The sequence below is a fragment of the Zootoca vivipara genome, chromosome 8 (assembly GCF_965207765.1).
Source record: "Zootoca vivipara chromosome 8, rZooViv2.hap1.1, whole genome shotgun sequence".
NCBI lineage: Eukaryota > Metazoa > Chordata > Lepidosauria > Squamata > Lacertidae > Zootoca > Zootoca vivipara.
In genome coordinates this window covers 27,601,259-27,624,771 of record NC_142591.1, presented here as the reverse complement: position 1 = coordinate 27,624,771, position 23,513 = coordinate 27,601,259, and the positions used below count along the sequence as shown (strand labels likewise).

The 23,513-nt window shown below is 42.8% G+C and overlaps 1 protein-coding gene and 1 long non-coding RNA gene across 6 annotated transcripts in view; one reads left to right on the top strand and one right to left on the bottom strand.

Moving 5' to 3' along the window:
• The window catches only part of LOC148684780 (uncharacterized), a 75,515-nt gene extending 58,461 nt beyond the window's left edge, over positions 1–17,054 (bottom strand). For 2 of the 3 annotated variants that reach the window (XR_015951387.1, XR_015951386.1), the window contains exons 1-2: positions 16,926–17,054; positions 11,209–11,335 (exon numbers count right to left, since the gene is read on the bottom strand). This is a non-coding gene — a long non-coding RNA (uncharacterized LOC148684780). Of the gene's footprint in view, positions 1–10,239; positions 10,360–11,208; positions 11,336–16,925 lie in introns of those variants that run through there. The other variant, XR_015951385.1, reaches the window with a different exon arrangement.
• The window catches only part of RBM24 (RNA binding motif protein 24), a 40,368-nt gene that overhangs the window by 5,108 nt on the left and 11,747 nt on the right, over positions 1–23,513 (top strand). The window contains exons 1-3 of one of the 3 annotated variants that reach the window (XM_035125289.3): positions 17,099–17,844; positions 18,742–18,865; positions 22,194–22,248. In XM_035125289.3, the coding sequence (XP_034981180.1) occupies positions 17,677–17,844; positions 18,742–18,865; positions 22,194–22,248 (347 nt within the window). In that variant the 5' untranslated portion in view covers positions 17,099–17,676. Of the gene's footprint in view, positions 1–17,098; positions 17,845–18,073; positions 18,257–18,741; positions 18,866–22,193; positions 22,249–23,513 lie in introns of those variants that run through there. The other 2 variants (XM_088675213.1, XM_088675212.1) reach the window with 2 other exon arrangements.

The following is a 23,513-nucleotide window of genomic DNA, read 5'->3' as shown; positions in this document are numbered from 1 at the left end:
AAAATTTTTATTTTGCTTCGACTCAGACCAACACGGCTACCTACCTGTATGTACAAAAGTAAGCTAAACACAACCAAGTAACTATGCATGTCTACTCTGAAGTATATTGTTATGTGTTAAAATAGATTTTCATTATTTCTCTTTCTATTTGTTTGGTTCTTTTCAACATTATTTCAAATACTGTGATTTAATTTATTCACATGCATGCAGAGAGTAGAATAAGGTAATTCCCCTTTGAAAAACAGACTTCCTTCATGGACATATATGAAATTTTACTATTTCTACAGTTGATAGATACAGGAAATCCACCAAAGAAACCACCAGCCAAACTGGAAAAGCTCGAAATCAAAAGGAAGCACATAATTTAACAATAAAGGACTCTGAAAACAAGCCATGTGTTGAAAAGAGAAGAATCCACTAATATGACTACATCATTCTAGTATCTGAATACCTAACAATCAATAATGTATGTAACATCACAACATATCTTTGAATTAGGAAAGCTTCTGTTCCACATGTTACTACTGAACTTGGCTCTTAATGGAAGAGGTATTTCTAAACAAGTTAACTGATAGAGGCTAATACAAATTTGAAATTTTCTGCCTTCCTGCCTTCCTTCCATCCTATGATCTGATTAAATTCAGCATGCATCCAGTGAAATAGACTCTAGTCCCAAAATGTAGTGCCACAATAAGTGTTAGGTCATTAAGGTGCCACAAGGCTCTTTGTTGTTCCTGCTTCAGCATGCAATGTACAGTCGTACCTTGTTTTTTGAACAGCTTAGTTCACGAACAACTTGGAACTCGAACATCGCAAACCCGGAAGTAGGTGTTCCAGTTTGCGAACTTTGCCTTAGAAGCCAAACATGTGGCGCGACTTCCATGGCTTCTGGTTGGCTGCAGGACGCTCCTGCACACATTCTGTTCAAAAACCAAGGAACAACTGTACTGATAGAGCTGTAACTCTGACAGGAAGGTCAACAACTTCTAATGACTGTCTTGCTCAGATAGTCTTAACGTGGGTAAAACTCATGCAAGGGGTTGGGGAAATCAAGATTGCTGTGATTGACCATGACCTTCACATATTCAAAGTGGGTTTTTTTTTTCCATGCTGAGCATGCATGCATTCAAGTTCTATGCACATAGGCTGTCTCCATGCACCCTTTAAAATAAAGGGTACCAGATCATACATACAGGGTCTATGCACCTATAAACAGTGTTTGAAATTCCCATTGTTCTAGGCATGTTTTGTGACAGGGAATTTCATTAATGCAAGGAGTTTCTGAGCTGTGGGCACAGTACTGAGCCTAAGATTTCAGATAGGACCTTTTTCTGTCTCACTTCCAGCCACTCTGATGACTGGGAAAGGGCCCTCATAAGAATAGTAGGGGAGCGGGCACGGGATGTATGGCTTTGTTTTTTGCAGTCTTCATATGAGGACTAGACCATGTGAAAAATATATTTAGGGTTAGCATAATATTTTAGCTGCAGTTCATTCATTTTCAGCTTTGTGTATTTGTTATAAAAAGTGCGCCTAGACACTCCATTGTGGCGCCCATAACCTAGGTTTAAGATGCCATTTAGCTCCTAGCTTTCACATCTCAGTTTCTATAAATTGTATGCCTGCAAGCTTTGTGCTAAAAGCAACGATTAGCACATTGAGGTATGGGTGGGGGCTACCTTTGCAATACCCATCTCTCCCCTCCACATGTTGATTATATTCACATTAAGAATTTGTTTGTGGTGCTAGCCTATGCTATGTTGTATCCCTACTCCATTTAAAGAGGCATCTCTTTTCAGACAAGAGAAGAGCAACTGAAAAAGGAATTGCTGACTGACAGACCGTCACCACTAACCTCCCATGAAAGCAGAACTACAGGGAGTGACAGACTGTTCAGCTTCTGAAGTTGAAAAAACTTCCAATACTTTTCAGTTGCTTTCCTTAAATCTGGGTTCAGGAAGCTGGACAGAGAAAGAAGATTGGGGTGATAATGTAAATGGCAATTTTGAAGGTTTTAGTATGGTGGAATCAGATGCTACTTATAACACAGTAAATGAAGCATTTTGATCAGTACAATTTCTTTCAAACGTATTGAGCTATGGAAGTTAAATATATAGGTTTTCACCTGCATTAAAATATATGTACTAAAAACCAAACAAACATTTGATTATGATTTAATTTGGTAGGATATTTTCATTCCCACCCCCAACAGACAAACAAAAATAAAATGTAACTCATTCTAGCAGGATTGTTTATTATTTTCAAATACGAAGCAATTGATACAGTTTGTAACTGAATAAATATTAAGAGTTCATGAAGAAGAATAACAAACTAGAAATAGACCTTTAAAATGGTCTCATTGTTGGCTGTTTCCACTTTAGAGCAAAAGAAAACTTTGTCATCCTAATCACTGAGGTATTGATAGAAGGTGGGATAAACAGTGCACTCCTACATATGTCCACTCAGTCAGAAGTAATTGTATTGTTGCAATGTTAGCACTAGGGCTGCCAATGAACTATGTAGCGAAACATCAGTTAAACAATTTAGATTTTAAAAAGTTAAATTTGCTGGGAGTCCCAGAGGAGAGACAGCGAAATGAACCAATTGGGCAGAGTCTTTCCCATTTGTACGCAACTGTTAGCTCCATTATTAACATAATCCGCCTTACTTCATGTCCACTGGGTGGCTACATTTAGAGAAGTTATCCAACAGTTGGCTGTTCCCAGATTGAATGTTCTAGAATTCAACGTGAAAGCAGGCAAGCCTTTAGTGTTGATCCAGCAAGGGCAATGCCTAGGGGGACACAGGCCTCTCTACCCCCTTATTGTCGTCCTTGATGCAGCCTTGCTTCTACAAGGTAGTGGGAGGCAAACATCTGTAGTATCCAGGATAGCATGTCCAGCATACACTGCTAAATAAAAGACGTGCTGCTGTCAGTAGTGCCAGGACCAGTCATGGTTTGCTGAAACTGGGAGATTTGTTCCTTTCACAATAACAAGAGAATTGTGGTTTTTTTTGGCATGGTGTGTGTCCATCCCCACTACCTGAAACACCCCCATTACACCATGGATATTGCTTAAAATGCAAACATGTTCCACCCTTAACATTTTTCTGAAAAATGATGCTGGCGGACTTGTGAATGTTTTGTAACTTTTATGCTTCAGATATGAATCTCTCAAGCAATAAATATATGCAAACATGTTATCCCAAAACAGCCATGCAATTTCACATCTTGCACCTGCAATCTGGGATCGTCAGGAGGTGGTAGAAGGAAGCAAAAGTGGCACAGTGTAAGAAAATGAAACATCAGTGAGTGTTCATGCAGTTTATTGCAGAGAACAGTAGATGGAGCCCTGGTGAGCATCAGCACTGAAAAGCTTACACTCAAGTCAAAACTGGAGCACCAAAGATGTCAGGGAGCTGAATGCAATAACAGCCTTCACCAACCTGGTCGCTCGAGATGTTTTTGACTACCATTTCCATCAACCCCAGACACCATGGGCTATTGGAGGTTGGCAAAACCTCCTACATAACATTCCATACTCACATTGCACTGTCTTGAAGCTCAACATTTTTGAAGGCAGAGTTTCAGGTTTTTGTGAGTGCTGGATAAAAAGCAAGATTTTTTTTATCCAAAGGTGCTTGGATATGAATATCTGATCTTGCCCCCCACTGCCACATATCTAATTATTGGGCCGCCAGCTCCTTGAACAAAACAAATATAATAATAATAATAATAATAATAATAATAATAATAATAATAATAAATAATAAATAATTTATTATTTGCAGCCTACCCATCTCACTGGGTTGCCCCAGCCGCTCTGGGCAGCTTACATGGTTCATAACTGTTACTGACCGATACTGACACCCATTTCAGACTCCTGCCAGTAACCCACCAGCTTTTAAATTTGTACAACTTTGAATCTTGGCATGCAGTTCTCTAACCGAGCAATGTGTGCAAAAACACTTACAGTATAATGAGCTGAAGTGCAGCTTCATCAATGGAAATAGCACACAACACAGATGGGGAACTGTGGCCCTCCAGATGTTCCTGGACTACAATTACCATCATCCCTAATCTGCTGTCTGAGGCTGATGGGAAATGGAGTCCAATCAATGTATGGAAGCGGCAGGCTCTTGACAAACAACAATGTGATGTATTAGTGGGAAATACTTTGGGGGGGGGAAGGAGAAATTTGCACTAACATGCTGCTAAATTTTCAGGACAGCTTATAAAAACAAATTTGCAATATGGAGAACAGAATTTAAGATTGGAAGAATTAGAAACTGAGAGAAACCAAAACCCACACCTATTTCAGGTACAATGGAATTCAAACCAGGATCCTTGCCCACTGCACTACCGGGATTGCTGGTCAGAAGAAGGTATTTGTGAGTTAGGATCGAGATGCATCACCGGAGTCCTGAATCCCCCAGCCTTAAGAATAAGGTGACCATCACAGAGCCAATCCCTGCAGATACCCCTTGAGGCTAAGCAACAGAGGCACGGATGAGTTTGTCTATTTCCGATATATTCTTATATGCCGCTATGGTTAACGGATCTCCCGAAGTGAGTTTCTTGTTCTTTCGTGCTATTATAACGTATTATATTACACCTTCAATTTGTGATGTTATTAGACAGATTTACCATGTTCCTAATGCTTCTAAATTATAAACTAGCTAAGCAAAAATAGTTGTTTCATCATCATTACACTGCATTCTATAATAGCTACCAGGAAAAAAATATATCTATGGTTGAAAGTAGGGGTAGGGAACTTTTCACAGACCAAGGACACATTCCCATTTAGGTGACCTTCCAGGAGATACATCCCAGTGATGTGCAGGGCCAGAGGCAAAAGCAAACCAAGCACTGTGTGTTAATTTTACCTTTCTATAGCAGTGTGGTTTCTACACACATTCACACCCCTTCTCTATCCTTGATTCAGGCAACTGAGAGGTATTATAAGAGTCCAAGGACACATTCAAGCCAGGCTTCAGTACCTGCATCATATTTCAGTTTGAGTTTATTTGTTGGTCCTTTTAAAGCACCAGTCCAACAAAAGCTTTATACTTGAAAGTAGCTAAGTTATGTCTTGCTTATTGCACATTTCGTTTGACAGACAAGGCAGGACTCCTACAATCCGTGCATTTCTAGTCTACACTAATTCCAAAATATGGATTTCCAGCCTGACTTATAAATAGATGTAGAAGAATGCTTGAAATAGCCTACATTCCTATCAACAAGTGATAACCAACTAACCTTGTGGTGTTAAAGCTCAGGCAGAACACTGCTCTAGAAAGGAAGACATTGGATTGCTGGGCTTCGGTGCCGGAGGTTGCATCCATACTTAGTTACAATTACTGCCCCATATTGCTAAAGCCTTTAGGAACCAATCTGGGAGGGTCAGTATGATTCCAGCTAAAAGCCAACATGGTCCCTTGCTTGGGAAGGGAATAGTTTTTAAATAAAAAAATAGAATTAGTAGGGCAGTTTTGAAGTTCAGGTGGAAGAAAAATGAAGACTGAGAACCTTGTGTATAAGCCACACAAATCACATCTGAACATCAGGACCTGTACTACTCAAGTGTTCAGTCCAGCAATCCTTTAAATGTGCTTGTGATGCAGGGCAAGCTTTTATTAGCTACACAAAGTGCATTTAAAAAGCACAATATCTAATCCTGAACAGAGGGAAAGAGGGCACTGTGACATAACATTTTCCAACAGCTGCCATAACATGCTCCTTGCCAGACAACTGCAGAATGCTGGAGACAGGCTTGCACATTTCCAGCTCCAAGTCTAGCTACTGTGTTTGAAATATCAAAGCATAAGCCACCACACCAGTCTACGCTGCAACATATCCTTTTCCGACTCTGTCAAACCACAATAATGCTTCAAAACGTTATTCTGGTGGCTAAAAGGGGTGTTCTTGGGTCTTAATCAGCACTGCAGCAGGGAAAGGGGCAACATATTACCAGAGTATGGTGATAGTAGAAGCTGAAAGCAGAGAACCTCTTGCCATACTGCTGCTAAAGAAATTCATATGCCTGGAGAACTAATGTTAGGCCTGTTTTAGGCAAGAGTTGCACTTGTTTACAGACCAGGGGAGGGGATAGAGCCATCTTGGTCACTAAAACAACTATTGGCATGTACCCTTGTACGAAGTGCCCTCCATCAGCTGAGACTGGTATGTCAGCTACAACCCCTCTAAGACAGAGATATTCTGTCCACAAATATCCATCGGCCAGACTAGGCTACTACCGGTACTATGTATTATGTAGGGCTGCCTTTGAAGGCTTCTCAAATCTTCATCAAAATATTGCTTCTAGCCTTTGAAATGAAAGTCATCAAACTGGAATATGTCTCATATCTTCAACAACCATACTGACTCCCAGGCCTTTTCCAAACAAGATTCAAAGTGCTGGTGTTTACCTTCAAAGCTGCATGTGGCTTTGGACTGGTGTGCCTGAAAGAGTGCTTCTCATGCACAAACCTTCCTTCTTCAGGTGCTCCCACCTGAGTAGCAGCCAATGAAAAACCTTTATCAATTGTGGCATAGGACCTTTGAAATGCTTCGCTCCCCAGAGACCCACTTAGTACCTGCTCAAAGGTATTTTGGGCATCACACAAAGGCTTTTTAAATTTTCCTGGGCCCTTTACCATATTGATCAAATTGGTTTTTATTCTGTTCCAGTGGTGTGCCTATTGTTTCTGCTTTTTATATATATAGAGAGAGAGATAGTTTTCTTGTTGTTAAGCTGTTAAAGGGCAACTAACAGAATATTCTGGGGTAGGATTACTGAAAGCAAGGACATATTTCTTAAATAACTAAATGAATGTGAAGTCACCAGCCAGAACCTTTGGATGGTATCCAATGTTAGTCATACTCAGAGTAGACCCACTGAAATTCCTAGACATTACTAACTTACATTCATGAATTTCAATGGGTCAACTCTGAATAAAGAGACAGATACAATCCCTAGTTGTTTTTATTTATTCATAAGAGCTTGGATTTAGAGGTTGCTATTCACAGAATAGCTATTCCTGCTAACCTACCAGTTCCTGCCAACCTGGCAGTTCGAAAGCATGTCAAAATGCAAGTAGATAAATAGGTACCGCTATGCAGAAAGGTAAACGGCGTTTCGGTGTGCTGCTCTGGTTCGCCAGAAGCAGCTTTGTCATGCTGGTCACATGACCTAGAAGCTGTACGCCGGTTCCCTCGGCCAATAACGTGAGATGAGCGCTGCAACCCCAGAGTCGGTCACGACTGGACCTAATGGTCAGTTACCTTTATTCACAGAATAGTGGGGCAGTTTTTGCCTATGACCTCTGCAGCCTGTACTGTCTCATTTCTCATGCTGTTCAATCCTCAACTTCACATGTTCTCCAACCATTAAGGACCGCTTCTCCATATATGAACCAACCCAGACCTTGCAATTGTCATCTGAGGCCCTTCTTTGTGTGTCCCCTCTCCAAGAAGTCCGGAAGGTGGCGACACACGATCAGGCCTTTTCTGCGGTGGCTCTCCGTTTGTGGAATGCTCTCCGCAGGGAGGCTTGCCCGGTGCCTTCATTACATACTTTTAAGTTGGAAGGCCAAAACATTTCTCTATAACCAGGCCTTTGGCTGATTAAACAACTAGGGTCTTTGAAATGTGTTTGTAGGAGGGAGGTTATTGGTGTTTCTTTGTTATGCATTTTGTGTTCTTACTCGTAATTTTATGTTGTGAACATCTTTGGATGAAGGGTGGTATGATTTAATAAACAATAATAATTATAATAATAACCCTCTGCAGCAGATTTTCAGAGGTGGTGGTAGAAATTGGGAAAATTCACCTCTCCCTGCCCCTTCTATAACATTCAGTGGAGTTCCACACACAGGATTTATGGATTCAATACTTTGAAAAGAATTACTTGGTGCTTATATAACATTTCTCTTCAGTACTCCTAGCATGTTACAGTGATACCTCGGGTTACAGACGCTTCAGGTTACACACTCCGCTAACCCAGAAACGGTACCTCGGGTTAAGAACTTTGCTTCAGGATGAGAACAGAAATCGCGCGGTGGCGGTGCGGCAGCAGCGGGAGGCCCCATTAGCTAAAGTGGTTAAGAACAGTTTCAGGTTAAAAACGGACCTTCAGAACGAATTAAATTCTTAATCCGAGGTACCACTGTATATTCATTATCACACACAAAACAAGTCAGAGGGAGATTTGAGGCTGGGGGGGAAAGAGCACTCACTGTTCAGTCATTCTTCTGAACACACATTGGGGCAGGGAGGAGAGCAGGATTGCACCCATTCACTGCCCTAGCTTGCCTCCTATGTACTTTCTGTGCAAAAGAGCCTATACTCATACAAACTGAATACATGTAAGCTCTGCTTATTATACAATCAGGGATTCTGCCTACTTAGCATTTCCCCAATTGTGCTGATGGAGCCTATGTGCATAGCTGGAATAGTGCTAATGACTTGCCTAAGATCTCCCACTGGGTTCATAGTTGAACTGAGATTTAAAGTAAAGCACTTGCTAGCACATTTGCATTACAAACCAAACTAAAGCAAGAGCCCTTTTAAACCTCATCTATGAAAACTCCATTAATTACATGGCTACTCTCTCCTTACAGCCAATAATTCTAGTATTCGGTTCAGAAGAGGATACTCATTATTTCTTCCAATAGCCAAACCTTCTTAAATAATTCACCCCTTGCATTATAATCTGTAACTTTTGCTTGTATTAAATATTGAAGCACCATAATTCATTGTAAGTTTATAAAGAAAGAAGGCTGAAGGAAAATAAAGTGTAAATTCAGTTGTCACAAAATCCAAATGGCACACTTGAGAACTAAGTAGACTCCAGTTCATTCCTAAAATCTAGTATTCGCAAAGATGCCATCAATAAATAAACACCACCTAGTATACAGTTGCCTTTGTTCAGATTATTCCTGCTGATTTATTAATGGCTGTATCTTATTTCCGAATTCAGTTTCACAAGTGAAATTGTAGATTAAAAGAATAGAAATCAACAAGAAAAGAGTATTGTCATGTACACAGGTCTTACTCTCATGTAAGTGTGCATAAGACTGTAGCCTAAAGCTGCCACCCTATACTGTATGCACATATGTGACAGCACACCCCACTGAATTTAATAGAACTTAATTTCAAATAAACATGTTTAAGATAAGGCTGCATAATTAGCGCATAACTCAATGAAATTTTCTCGACTTTACTACGCTTCTCTTTGTACAAAAATATCAAAGGGTTCACACCTGTTAAGGATTCCAGTGTGCTCAAGCTCTAAATAGCTTTCAAATTAAATTTCCTGCCATATATCAGTGTTAAAGTTGTCCAATTATCAACAGGTGCCCATGTGCTATACTCTTTATGTTTACTACCTTGATAGCATATCATTTGGGACGACTTTAAAGTCTCTATAGCAGACACTGTCTTTATTTTTGTCGTGTAAAATGCCAAGAAGAACATCTGTGCATTATCATGTTACGCTTACTATCTCAATCTTGGCTGTGACAGACAGAGGGGATCTGTTTTCCTTAGGCCTGAAGGAATCTCTCTCAGAATAAAACTAGTCTTGGTGATATCTTGGTGATACTACGGTCTGCTCCTGAAGCATGCAATGTATTTTCTGGAGTACTTCGCTCTTAGCATACTCAGGACCCAGAAAAGGTCGTCAAAAAGGGAGACAAGCACATTATACAATCAGCAATACATGATAAGCACTATGGCAAGAGGTGTAAGAGTATTTAGGGTTTTCTCGTAGGAAGCCAAATGATACCCCATATAAGGTATGCCTATTTCAAGTATTTCATTAAGAAAACTTTGCTCAGAGTGCAACCATTAGCTAAAAAACATTTTCTAAGAGCGCACAACTTCAAGCCTTTTTGAAATCACATCGAAAAAAATGCAATTCTCAGGAGCCAAAACTGTTTTTAATAGAAAAACAGATTATTTAATGTGTTTGTTTTTATTCCGGTATGTGAACTGAAAACTTTCTGATAGCTCCATCTTCATTTCAAATATCAGAAATACAGTGCCAGATTAAACCCTGTGGAGATTCCGTAGGCAGTCGAAATATTTCCTAATACGTTTTTGTAATTTCCTTCAAAATCAAATCAATATTATTTTGATCTGTTGTCGCAGGGCCCCTAAAAGGCTTGGGCCGGTGCCTACTCTGCCTATTTGCTAATCCGGCACCGCAGAAATAACCTTGATATATACACACTTACTGAGGAGTAAGTCTCATGGACCTCAGTGGGGCTTGCTTCTGAGTAGACATGTATAGGATTGCACTGTTGCTGAAGTCATAATACCCCCCTTCCAAATGCCTTCTGGGTCATTATCATATGCTGAAATAAACCATTGGGAGGAATAAATAGAGTGGAATATAATCGGTGGGCCTTTGTTGTCTTCAGCAGCCTGCTGAATGACTACATGACATCCCCTGCTCTCTGACATGACAGACATCTGGTGCGTATAAATAAATAAAAGGACTGACAATACAGTTAATGTTAATACCACTGAATTCAGTAGCAATTGGTAAGCTGGCAAGCTGTCTGCTCATTGCTACCCCTGACAGGAAGACTATAATAAAATGCATCAGTTAAAACTATTCATTGTAAGCGATAGTCTGCTTCAGGGATGCTATATTATAGTACTGTATCCCCAAAAGACACACAGGATGGTCTTCCAATTTATATTCTTTATGGACACTGATAATTTATTTAAAAGTGCAGTAGGAAATAATCCTTATTCCTTACACTGCAGCATTTGTATGAAAGCCCTTAACAACACAATCAGAAATGACTTGGGTTACTTAGGAAGTCCTAGATAAGTTCGCGACATTTCAGAAATGCATTGTTAGGACACTTGAAATCTCAACCTGCCAGAATTCAGTTTTTTGTTGTAACGATGACTGTCAATAACCAAAATCTCTCTAATCTGCACAACTTCTGACAACAGAAGTTGTTATTTCTTAGTGCTGCCTTTTAAAGCACACTTGACAAGTACATTACTCTCTCTGGTGGTTTGGTCACTGAAAAACCAAATACTTTGCCTCATACTACTATGCTCATGATGACATCAGAATTGTGAAGGTACTTCCATAGCAGATAGAAAGCTAGAATCTAGTGCACAAAGAGTCCAATATACCCTGATTTCTAAAAATAAATAAATCAGAAAAGAGAATTTTTCTTTACCTCTGTCTTGAAACCCAGGGCCTGAAGGCGAATCAGAAGTCACAAACACTCCAGGGCAGAATAAGTCAAGGTACATGCAGGACCAACACTGAGCTGCAGAAATTCCGTAATTGAAGCACCCCCAAGACTGTGGGAGACAAGATTTGCAGTGGCAATTAGTAATATAAATATGAAAGTGGGACAAGCCGTACATGTGTGATGCTATGCAGGGGTGGCCAACTCCGAAGAGACTGCAATCTACTCAGAGTTAAAAACTGGCAGTGATCTACCCCCTTTTGGGGTGTTCAGGTCAAAGTTGTTTAGGGAGGGGGAAAGCCTTGTTTTTTAGGGGTTCAGGTCAAAGTTGTTGAGATTTTTTAGGAAGGAGGAAGGCCCATTTTTAGGGGTTCAGGTCAGAGTTGTTGAGCTTTTCTGAGGTGGGAAGAAAGCCCTGTTTTGGGGGTGAAGGGCTAAAATGTTGAGCATTTTTAGGGGAGCCAAAGTTGTTGAGCTTCTTTGGAGGGAGCCAGTGATCTACCAGTGATCTACCACAGACGTCCAGTGATCTACTGGTAGATCACGATCTACCAGTTGGACATGCCTGCTATACAGTACTATACTAGATCACAAGCTTTCAAAAATCCAGAGTTTAGAAAAAGAGGGATTTTGAATGGCACCTATTTAAATATATGCCTGCTTTCAAGAATGAATGTTATATTTACAAATGTGGCACATTTGATAAAAATGTCAATCTTGACCAAGGATAGCAAGCTAGTTAGTTGCCTGTGAGCCAGGTATGGTCCTAGACCTCCACCCCAAATTTTCAGACTTTCACTCTAGGCCTTTTACTTGTGAAGACGCAAGTCAAAGCATGCAAGCAGTGAATGCTCATAGAGAAGTAAATGCGACCCTGCTCTCCAGTGTACTGACCAATGCATGAGATAAGTAGCTACCAGTGTGCCTGTATGTTTAATTGCATGAAATAAAATTGCCCTATTCCTTTAAGTCATCATACCATAAATGGCCTGTCCTGGACAAATCTTAAACAGGTTGTGGCTAAGGGTTTGCTCAAAGGACCAGCGCAATCCTAGGCTTGTCTACTAAGTCCCATTGCTTTCAGTGAGCAGCAATCATGAACATACTGACTAGAAACTAGTATAGTAAATATACCAGGCAGAGGGCCTTATCGGTAGTGGCACCCGCTCTGTGGAACGCCCTCCCACCAGATGTCAAAGAGAAAAACAACTACCAGACTATTAGAGGACACCTGAAGGCAGTCCTGTTTAGGGAAGCTTTTAATCTTTAAGAAATTAGTGTATTCTAATATTTCTGTTGGAAGCTGGGGAAATAAAATATTTAAATTCCAAAACATTCAACTATAATAACGTGTATAAACTTCAGCTTTCTTTCTAGTCAGGATTAGCAGATATCCAATATCCCTGGATCCAACTACCTTTTTCTTGACATAGCACAAGAGTACTTTTTTGTTTTGACCACAGAGGTCCTTCATTGATGGCTGGTTGGCAAGAATGGTTGGCATCTGTTTCCTATTACTTACGGTAAGTAGAGCAGCACATACAGTTACACAACTTAAAGGTCATAAACAGTTGCCTTTTGACACTTAAAACATTGTGCCACCAGTTGTGCAGTATCTAATACTAAACAGCCAGCTTTACTATTGTGGGGAGCAATTATAATGTAAATATAGCAGATATGACCCTTATTGATTACATAAAAAAGCAACGATGCAAAATAAGTGTTCCACTATTAATGATCTTAGTTTTTTTGATGTTGAGCTTCAGACCATATTTTGCGCTCTCCTCTTTCACCCTCATTAAAAGGTTATTTAATTCCTCCTCACTTTCTGCCATCAAGGTTGTGTCATCAGCATATCTGAGGTTGTTGATATTTCTTCCGGCAATCTTAATTCCGGGTTGGGAATATAATATAATATAATTAATATAATATAATATAATAAGTGGGTTTGAGCCCCACGTTGAGCAAAAGATTCCTGCATTGTAGATGACCCTTGCGGTCCTTTCCAACTCTACAATTATATGATTCTAAGTCTCAAATCAAGCTCATGGCCACTGGTCCCATCACCTCCTGACAAATAGAAGGGGAAGAAATGGAGGCAGTGAGAGATTTTACTTTCTTGGGCTCCTTGATCACTGCAGATGGTGACAGCAGTCACAAAATTAAAAGACGCCTGCTTCTTGGGAGAAAAGCAATGACAAACCTAGACAGCATCTTAAAAAGAAGAGACATCACCTTGCTGACCAAGGTGCGTATAGTCAAAGCTATGGTTTTCCCAGTAGTGATGTATGGAAGTGAGAGCTGGACCATAAAGGAGGCTGATCGCCGAAGAATTGATGCTTTTGAATTATGGTGCTGGAGGAGACTCTTGAGAGTCCCATGGACTGCAAGAAGATCAAACCTATCCATTCTGAAGGAAATCAGCCCTGAGTGCTCACTGGAAGGACAGATCCTGAAGCTGAGGCTCCAATACTTTGGCCACCTCATGAGAAGAGAAGACTCCCTGGAAAAGACACTGATGTTGGGAAAGGTTGAGGGCACAAGGAGAAGGGGACGACAGAGGACGAGATGGTTGGACAGTGTTCTTGAAGCTACGAACATGAGTTTGACCAAACTGCGGGAGGCAGTGGAAGACAGGAGTGCCTGGCGTGCTATGGTCCATGGGGTCATGAAGAGTCGGACACGACTAAACGACTAAACAACAACAGCAACCACAACAAGTCTCAAATGCTAGTTGCTAGAGATCAATAATGGGAGGGTGCTATTGCAATCATGCCCTGCTTATAGACTTTCCATAGGCATTTGATTGACCACCGTGAGAACAAAATGTTAGATCAGATGGGACTGTTATCTGATCCAGCAGGAATCTTGCTATATATATATTTTTGCATTACTTAAGTTGGAACACAGCTTTCATTTGTCCATCACAGATACATTTGTGCGCTAGAGATTTGCTCTGAGAACTCTTGAAGCTGGCCTCATAAAGCAAAGTGATTATGTTGTTTAATGGTGATTTAATTTCAAAAGAACAATTTTATGCAGCGAAGCAAAAGCTTCAGAATAAATATCTGAACCATGTTTTCCCCTAGGACACTGAGAGCAAAGTAAAATGTGTTGGTGAAACACACGTTCTGTTTCAGCAAGTGCATACCCAAGTAACACTCCATAAAGCAGTGATGGCGAACCTATGACACGCGTGTCAGACGTGACACGCAGAGCCCTCACTGCTGGCACGCGCCGCACCGCCCCATTCGCACTGTTGTTGTTGTTGTCCCCCCCCCCCATTTGTTCTCCCACTCCTCCTACAGCTTGTCTCTGCTAGAGCTTGTCTCCACTACAGCTTGTCTCCGCTGTTAAAACCCGGATCCTTTTTTGTTGTTCTTGTTGCTGGTAGCCAGAGATTGGTTTTCAACCCTTCCTGTGCTTTTTTTCTGGCGCTTTGGCAGACTATGATTGGGTGTAACAGCATTCATTTTTTAAGCCATTCTGTGCTGGTTTTTTGGCGCTTTGGCAGACTATGTCGGTGCTGTGTGTTAGTTCCAGCGAAGGTATTATTCGTCATTTATTTCTGTTCTCTATCCCCCCCCCCAAAAAAGCAACTTTTGCACCCCCCAAAAAAACCTCCAAAACTTTGGTCAGCAGCTCCCCCCAAAAAGCTCAACAACTCTGGGCACTTTGTGATAAATAAGGGGGTTTTTTATTTTGTTTTGTTAAATAATTAGTTTTGGTTTATTAAATACAGTTATATATTACAATTATACATTTTTGTTATTTAAACTATAAATATCGCGAAATCATTGTTTTTTTCTTGAAGTGACACACCACCCGAGTTATGCTCGGTTTTTTGGCGAATTTTGACACGACAAGCTCAAAAGGTTGCCCATCACTGCCATAAAGTATGGTTTTGCAAGCCACACTGGGGCACGCAGCCCAAGGCCTCCCGCTTTGTTCACAGAAGTGGGTGAAAAAACCACAAACGGTTTCCCAGGTCTTCCGAGGAGGCGGCCCCAAGCTCCCGTTCCCAGCGCAAAGCTCCAGAGGCGCGAGGGGAGCGTAAGCGGAGGAGCGCTAAGCGGGAGCGGGGAGTGTAAGTGGAAGAGGCAGCCACAGGCTCGCGTTCCCCGCGCACCTCTGGAGCTTCGCTCTGGGAACGGGAGCTTGGGGCCGCCTCCTCGGAAGACCTGGGAGGCGCGGAGGAGGCAGCCCCAGGCTTGCGTTCCCCGCGCGCCTCTGGAGCTTCGCGCCGGGAACAAGAGCCTGGGGCTGCCTCCTCAGAAGAGCTGGGAGGACGCAGGCCACGTAGCCCCGCCCACATTCCCACTGTGGCCCCTCCCCTCCCGCCCCTTGCCCCCCCTAATTTTGATCCTGGGTACGCCCCTGATTAGCTCTCTTCTGTTAAGGTGCAACCTGACAATTCGTATTCTGTTGAACGTCTGGAGCAATAAGGGAGGATTAGGCTTGCTGTACGTAATTTCTGCTGCAGCAACTTCCAGAGGAATAGTGGATTTGGGAAAGCAAGCAGATGAGATGAATCCTCCTTCCACCAGCAGCCAGGACCTCTGTCCGCTTGCACATCTACACTGGGCCAAACCCCAGTGGTGTAGTGGAGCAGGGACAGTGTGTCATCATATTGGCACAGCAGGGGAAATGATGTCACTTCCTATTTAAAATCCTCTACATGCCAAATAAGCTCTCCACGGAGCAAAATCCACACAAAGTAGTCAGGAAGAGGTCGATTAACTTGCATGCCCGCCTAAGGGTTAAACACCATTTTCAGTTTGAAGAAGTATTGAGTCCTCTATATTTCTTCATGAGGATGAATGTTAACCAGTGAAGGGAGAGCAAAGGCTAAGAAAAAAGCAAGCTTGGTACTAAAGGCATCATGTCTGCATCGGCCAAAAGTTCGTTTATGTTGCCATCTTATGGAGGCTTTGCCTGCACATCTGAATCAGGAATGCCAAATTGAATAAAATATTGGGAGGCCCCAGGAAACCCCGCTCCACACAATTAATCAAAAGCCGTGGTACCCGCACACCATGTGAATGCCAATAACCATCAACTTGGAGGGGGGTAAACTCCTCAAATATTTTATTGGGGGTGGTCGCCAAAGGGCCATCAGCCCCTAGGAGGTGGCTCCTATGATTTGAGTTCACTATCCCACTGTCCTAACCATGGGCATAGCCAGGATTGGGGGGGGGACCTTTTGTTGAGGGGGCAGAACCTGAGTTTGCTATGTACTGTGTTTCTATTGATTTAGGGGGGCAGCTGCCTCTCACTGCCCCCCCTGCCTACGCCCATGGTCCTAACTCTCAAGAGGGGGCAGATCAAGCTTTCTCAGCAGCCCCACGGAGCCCCATCCTCCACCCGCGAAGAAAACAAAGCATGCTGCCCCAGGAGGAGCGTTGGGCAGCAGCCTCTTCTGCCCGTTTGCTCTCGCTTTCCCGTCTGTGGGCGGAGAAGGCTTGGGGAGCCACGAGCTGCTTTGTCTGAGGGGCGAATGAGATGCACCCTCTCTCCCCAGCCCGTCCCGTGGGGCTACTTCGGTACCCCCATAACCTAGAACCATAACCTAGGACCACCTGACGAAACCCTCCAGCGGGAAAAAGAAAGAGCAAGCGGGGCTGCCTGGAGCGCCAAAGTGAGCAGCATTAGCAACAGCAGCAGTGCGCGCTGAGTGAATTCCCCCCCCCCCCCGTCCGCACCTGAGAGGCGCTTTCGGTTCTCCTCCGCCTCTCGCGCTCGGCTGACCAGAGCGGGGGGAGGGAGGGAGGCGCGCGTGCGCGCAGAGCCCGAGGCCACCTTCCAGCGCGCACGTGGATCCTCCCGCCCCCTCCTTCCTCCCGGTTGGCTTCTCGCCAGGCTGGCGCGCGCACACACACACACACACAGAGACACAGCAGGAGCAGCTGTTCCTTTCTAACGGCCGGGTGGTAGCGGCGCGCCGAGGAAGCGGCCAATAGCCGGCCCGGCCCCGCCCGGCTCCCCGCCCCCCCTTTGCTGGAGGGAGGGCGGAGCAGCGGGAGTTGGGGAGGTCGCGCCTGGCGGCTTTTTAGAGGAAAGCCACAGGCGGCGGGAGGCAGCAGAGTCGCCTGCGGCTGGGCCCTGGTGCTTTTCCTTTCTCCGGCTGCTGTGGTCGCTGCCGCCACCTCCTCCGGCTCCTCGTGAACAGCGTCTACCTCAAGGCAGCTCCCCACGCCTCCTGCCTACCTGAAGGGCAAGAAAGAGCTGACAAGCGAGAGACACAGGGGAGAAATATAAAGCAGGGGAGTCGCTGCGGAAGGTGGGAGAAGTTGGCTGGAAGTGAGCGGCACGCGCAAAGCCCACCCAACTCGCCGCCGAATCTTTTTTCCCCGTTCTTTTTTTTTGTACTTTCCTTTCTTTTCCACCACCGCCACCAGGATCCCTTGCTTGCGCGGGGCTTGCAGCTAAAGGAGAGCGGCATCTTTTTGGAAGATGCACACGACGCAGAAAGATACCACGTACACCAAGATCTTCGTCGGGGGTCTCCCCTACCACACCACGGACTCCAGCCTGCGCAAGTACTTCGAGGTGTTCGGGGAGATCGAGGAAGCCGTGGTCATCACCGACAGGCAGACGGGCAAATCCCGGGGATACGGATTTGTAAGTGCGAAGGACACGGGGGTGGGTGGATCGTGTAACGTGTGGATGTGTGGGCGCGCCTGGAGAGCGGCTAACGCTGCTACCTAAACCCAACGGGCAGGAGGCGTGGGGGGTTGGGAAAGGGGAAAAGGGAGACGCTCGGCGATATTTTTGGATCTCGCGTCGTCGTCCTCTCAAAAAATTAAAAAGCGTGGAGGAGGAGGAGGGGAAGCGTGATCGTCAGGCGACTAGGATGGGTAAAGCAGGTGAGCCAACTGAACTTCCTGGAAGTTAGGTAAAACTTGTTGTGAGCAACGGATTGGAAAAGCAGCTGGCTGATAGGCGCAATAAATACTGACATGAACTACGAGGTGTCTCCTTTTCCTCTGTCGACGGGATTGTGTATTTTGACCACTTCTTTCTTTTCTAGAGGGTAAGAAACGAAAAGGAAACCCTGGGGTGGGGTGGTGGTGGTGGTGGGGAAGCTGTGCTGTGCCCTTCAGATGAGATTTGCATCATAACTTGCATATGAAAAGTTGCTAGTGAATTTTTGGCATCCGATGAAGCCAGCTGGTTACAGGCTGATATGACACGTTCGTATTTTTATCTGCTTGCAGCACATGCTACTGTGTCAGTGGGTGTTTGGTGCCTGCAAAATTCCAATTCTGTGTTCTGGGAAATGGCAAACGCTTCAAATATAGCCTGATTTTTGTGGGAGAGTACCGTAATTTAACAAAAAAAACACCCACAACAACCCTAAAGTTGCTGTGCTGTTATAGTAGTAGCATTTTCATTTGGGTAAGTTCTGAGAGAGCCTCTTGGAAACGGTGTTTCCATTTCACATTGCACCAGCTTACTGTACTATATGAGTTGTGTCAAGTACATGAGTTCTGATATCCTACGCTGTTTATTGTCAAGGTAACCATGGCTGACAGAGCTGCTGCCGAAAGGGCCTGCAAAGATCCTAACCCAATCATTGATGGCAGAAAGGCTAATGTGAACCTAGCGTACCTAGGAGCAAAACCAAGGATAATGCAGCCAGGTAAGAACAGCCTCTGTCCTCCCTACCTGACTCCTTATCAGCTGAGCAGAGAATGAAAACTTAATAACCTTATCCTATTTCAGTGAAGCTACTTCAGAACGAACAGCTTGAGGATTGGGTCCCAATTCCTGAAAGGATTCTTACAATTATGTTGTGCTAATGCAGCCTACTAAACTTGATATGATATGATGATGGAAGATGCAGTAACACAAATATGAATGCTGAATTTGTCAGAGTGACAGTACTGCCCTTTGAGCATAAAACCATGGGGTCTCCTATGAGTGTTTGTGGTGGGAGACATAAGATACTTCCATGAGGTTTATATGTTGGAGCTGTGGAAGTAATCCACTACCAGAAGCTGTGCAGTGGCAGGGCTTATTCTCCTGTGAGTGTACACACAAAACAGACAAACACACTTCACTATCTAAGAGAAAAATGGAAAGGGGGGGGGCTTTCCTTGGTAAAATATTTTTGGATATCCATTTGTCTGGATCTGCAAGTCATTGTGCACGTCAGTTGTGTTTACAGGGAGCCTTACACATTCCCTCACAAGATGAAATGTTTTGGTAAGAAGTTTCCCAGAAATAGGGGTACAAGTTCAGAAACCACAGCCTTGAAGTATAATTTGTATATGTACTGAAAATGCGCATTATTGGCATTTTCCTCATATTAAAAACTTGCACCTTGGTCTTGTGTAAGCTCACCTGTAGTCAGGTCTCACTGATGTATTGTTTCCCAAATAAATGTGCATAGCATTATAGCCGTTATGCGCATAAAGAGTAGATACATAGGACTAGGTACACACTCAATGTTTTTCTGTATGTTTTGAGTGGTACATTACTTAAACAAATGTCCTCCTTTGGAAACTTTAAGCAAATTAAAACAGTGGCCCCATTGTTTATTGGAGATGAATTCTGCTATATGAATATAAATTTCTGGGTCTGAAACCACCTGTTTCCAGGAGGACATGCTGGAAGCTTATGGTACTTGCACAATGTGCTCCTGTAATGTTGGACAGATATAAATTTAATAATAAAAAATAGTGCAAATGCACACCTGCTACATGGTGCAACAGGATGACGGCATTGGCAGTTAACTTAAGTCACTTGCTGCCATCTTTGGCAGATGGCTGCCAACTTTTTTGTCCAGTCTAAGCAGAAGTGACCACCTGGAATGGCTTCCAATTATTTGTGAGGCCGGATTCCCATTTTACATTTACAGAAACATACTTTCCCATGTTGATAAAAACAACAACAACAACAGAGTGTATTATGGGCTTCATGGTCTTGCTGAACTCAGTATTGGTATTCATGAGATAAAAAGCGATCGTACTTGCCTTTGTTTTCTAAGTAAAGGTTAGGGGATAACGTGGGCTGAATCTGAGCTACAGTTTTAACTTTGGAAGCTGTCCTTCGTACCAGAGCTCAGCCTTCGAATGTGTGCATAATATTTTTTACAGTCAGCCGCCACACATCTCCATATGTGGAATTAGTGCAACTGGTTCCAGCGTAATGCTTCTGATTTTAGAAGTTAAAGGCTGGAGATTTTTATTTAGGGCTATTAAGGGAATGTGAACAATTGGCATAGTAACTACCAGGGTTCCTAAAACTTCAACAGAATTTCATGCTCCCTTTAACCCACCAGTCCATTCTTACGAACCTCTTCCACTGAAAGCATTAAGGGTTGTTTTATCCCATTGTCCCAAACATCGCCATTTTAACCATTCTATTACCGCCAGTGGGTCCTTGATAGTGAAATTCTGTAGAGAAATTATGTAGAAACCATTTAGTGGTTTTTACACAATTTGTACTAACTATGAATTGGCACAGTCTATAAATTGCTACAGCGGGAAGGTAAACGGCGTTTCCGTGTGCTGCTCTGGTTTGCCAGAAGCGGCTTTGTCATGCTGGCCACATGACCTGGAAGCTATACGCCAGCTCCCTCAGCCATCAACACGAGATGAGCGCCACAACCCCAGAGTCGGTCACGACTGGACCTAATGGTCAGGGGTCCCTTTACCTTTACTTTTAATAAATTGACATATCATAGTTGCTGCTGCCCTGTAGAATCAGGTTATAAAAATGAGTATTGAGAAGATGGTAAACAGAGGCAGCCAAACGATGTGTTTAAATACTTGAGGAAAAAGTGACTAATCAGACCAGCCCATTTAAGATATGACACTAAACCATCCACTAGTACTATGCGCCTAAGAAGAAATGAGCCTCTGCCCTCCCTTCTCATCTGGTATGGCTACAATCAGGAGATTGAAAGCCTCCATGTCATGTGAGGCTCAGCTTCTGTACTCCCTTCTCAGTTTATTGTTATGTCCAAACTAAAAAAAGGGGGTGGGGCTCTGGTTAGTTTAGACCAGTGTTTCCCAACCTTGTGCCTCCAGATGTTTTTGGACTACAATTCCCACCATTCCTGACCACTGGTCTTGCTAGCTAGGGATGATGAGAGTTGTAGTCCCAAAACATCTGGAGGCACAAGGTTGGGAAACACTGGTTTAGACCAGGCATCCCCAAACTCAGCCCTCCAGGTGTTTTGGGATTACAACTCCCATCATCCCTAGCTAACAGAACCATTGGTCAGGGATGATGGGAATTGTAGTCCCAAAACAACTGGAGGGCCGAGTTTGGGGGTGCCTGGTTTAGACTGTGGTTTGTATAATCAAGCCGGGATCAAACCAGCCTGGTGCAGCGAATCATGGTTAGGAGATCAGGAGTGTGCAACTGACTTGTAAGTTCCTCCCTCACTCTTGCCAGAATGCCTCTCACTTCCATGGTTTGTTTTAACAGTGTGACATTCTCTCTGCATCAGCACTGCCTTGATTAACTTGAGTAGTGTTGACCATAGGGTTAGTGCCAGTGCAGGTATATAACCCTGTACCATGGTTAACTCAAACCATGAATGGCAAATTGAAATTCAGCCAAGTTTAGAAGATGGTGGATGCTACGTTTGTTCCACGCTACAGCAGTTTGCCAGAAGTAATAGCTCATTAATTCTACATTATAATGCTCAAGAGAGAGAAATACTTTCATACTTTATAAAGCTGATCTTATCAAGGTATTCAAACCACATGGCGTCAGATCACATTTTTTGACTGATTTGTTTACCTGAAATCAATACTGCACAATTTATTAAGATGGTGATCCTATTCACGCGACCTGAGAGTAGGCCCCACTGAATGCAGTGAAACTTACTTCTGAGTAGACTTATGCTGTGACATATTCCTCTTCACTGAGAATGATCGCAGGGTGGTTATTAGAATTTTCACGTGAAGTAAATGTAATGCTCACCTAGAGAATGTGATGTGTTTTGTTGTTAGGTTTTGCCTTTGGTGTCCAGCAGCTCCACCCAGCATTAATACAGAGGCCTTTTGGGTAAGTCTGCCTTAAGCTCATATTTGGGGGTGGGAACAATATAGTGTGTGCGTCTTAACGTGACAGTTGGAAATAAAATTATATTTTTCAAATTTCCAGATTTAAAATGCCATCACTTCATTGATAATTCTCTAAATAAATACTATATCCGAGTCAAGTGGTGTAAGATGCATGCCGGCCTTGCACTCAAGCAGCCCCTGTGCTCGTAAGCTCATGTGGTAAACAAGAAAGGGTGCCCTTTTTATAAGCCACTGTGCCCCATTCGGTGTTTTTCTTCAGGTTGACTCAATGTTATTTATCTCTTTCTAATCTGACAGGGATCGTTTACAGTTAAGATAACTGATGAGAAGGATATGATGATAAGAGGTGGAATAGTTCTGTTTGGAATTAAACTCTGTAACCAGTAGACTCAAACACACAAACCAAGCTAAAATGGTGATTAACGATGCATGTATGTTTTTTTTCCTATATAGTCAATAGATATCCGTGTGCTTTTTTTATTTATTTATTACAGTAATGAAGTGGTGTTGATAGCTAAACTGTGTGATTTTATTTATTGAGAGAGCTGTAGTGAAAGTTTTTTGGTGGTCTTTTCATTTTGGTTTTGTGGAGAAGTGTTGACTTTGCCTTGGGGAGCGAAGGGACTTCCCCCCCCCTTGCTTTCAAGCTGTAGCCTGTGACTTCTTTTTTTATATTTATTTTTTAACCGTACTTTGTAGTGAGTGCTAAATTTGTGTGGTTTCTTTTTTGATTTCTTTTTATTAAAAAAGAAAAATCAACATTGCTTGCATGTTACAATTTTGGTTTTGTTCCTTGGGAAGGGTTTGGAGCTCCCTGTATTAACAATGTGCGTCCACGTGCGCTTCCCATTAGATAATATATATATATTTAGCCTTCCACAGATTTACTTAAACATATGCTATTCCTAAAGTTGCTGTGCATTTTTATTCTACAATTAAGCATCAAAGTTGGAGGTGACATCTGCTTGCTTGAGTGTCTTGTACGCTGTCTCCTCTTTGATTCTTGTTGAGTAAGGCTTGTGACAAAAAGTTAGTTGAATACTTAACAAGGAAAGGAGGGGGAATAAACTTTAAGCATGCATGCTTATTTGAGAATAGTTTTGAAACACTATATATCTTGAAATGAGACATTAGCAACCACATTACTGACTGCCTAAACAAAGTCCAAAGTATATACCATATTACATTTATTTATTTTTATTTCATAAAATTTATACTGGTTTGCAAAAAGGTATAATCAGTAAA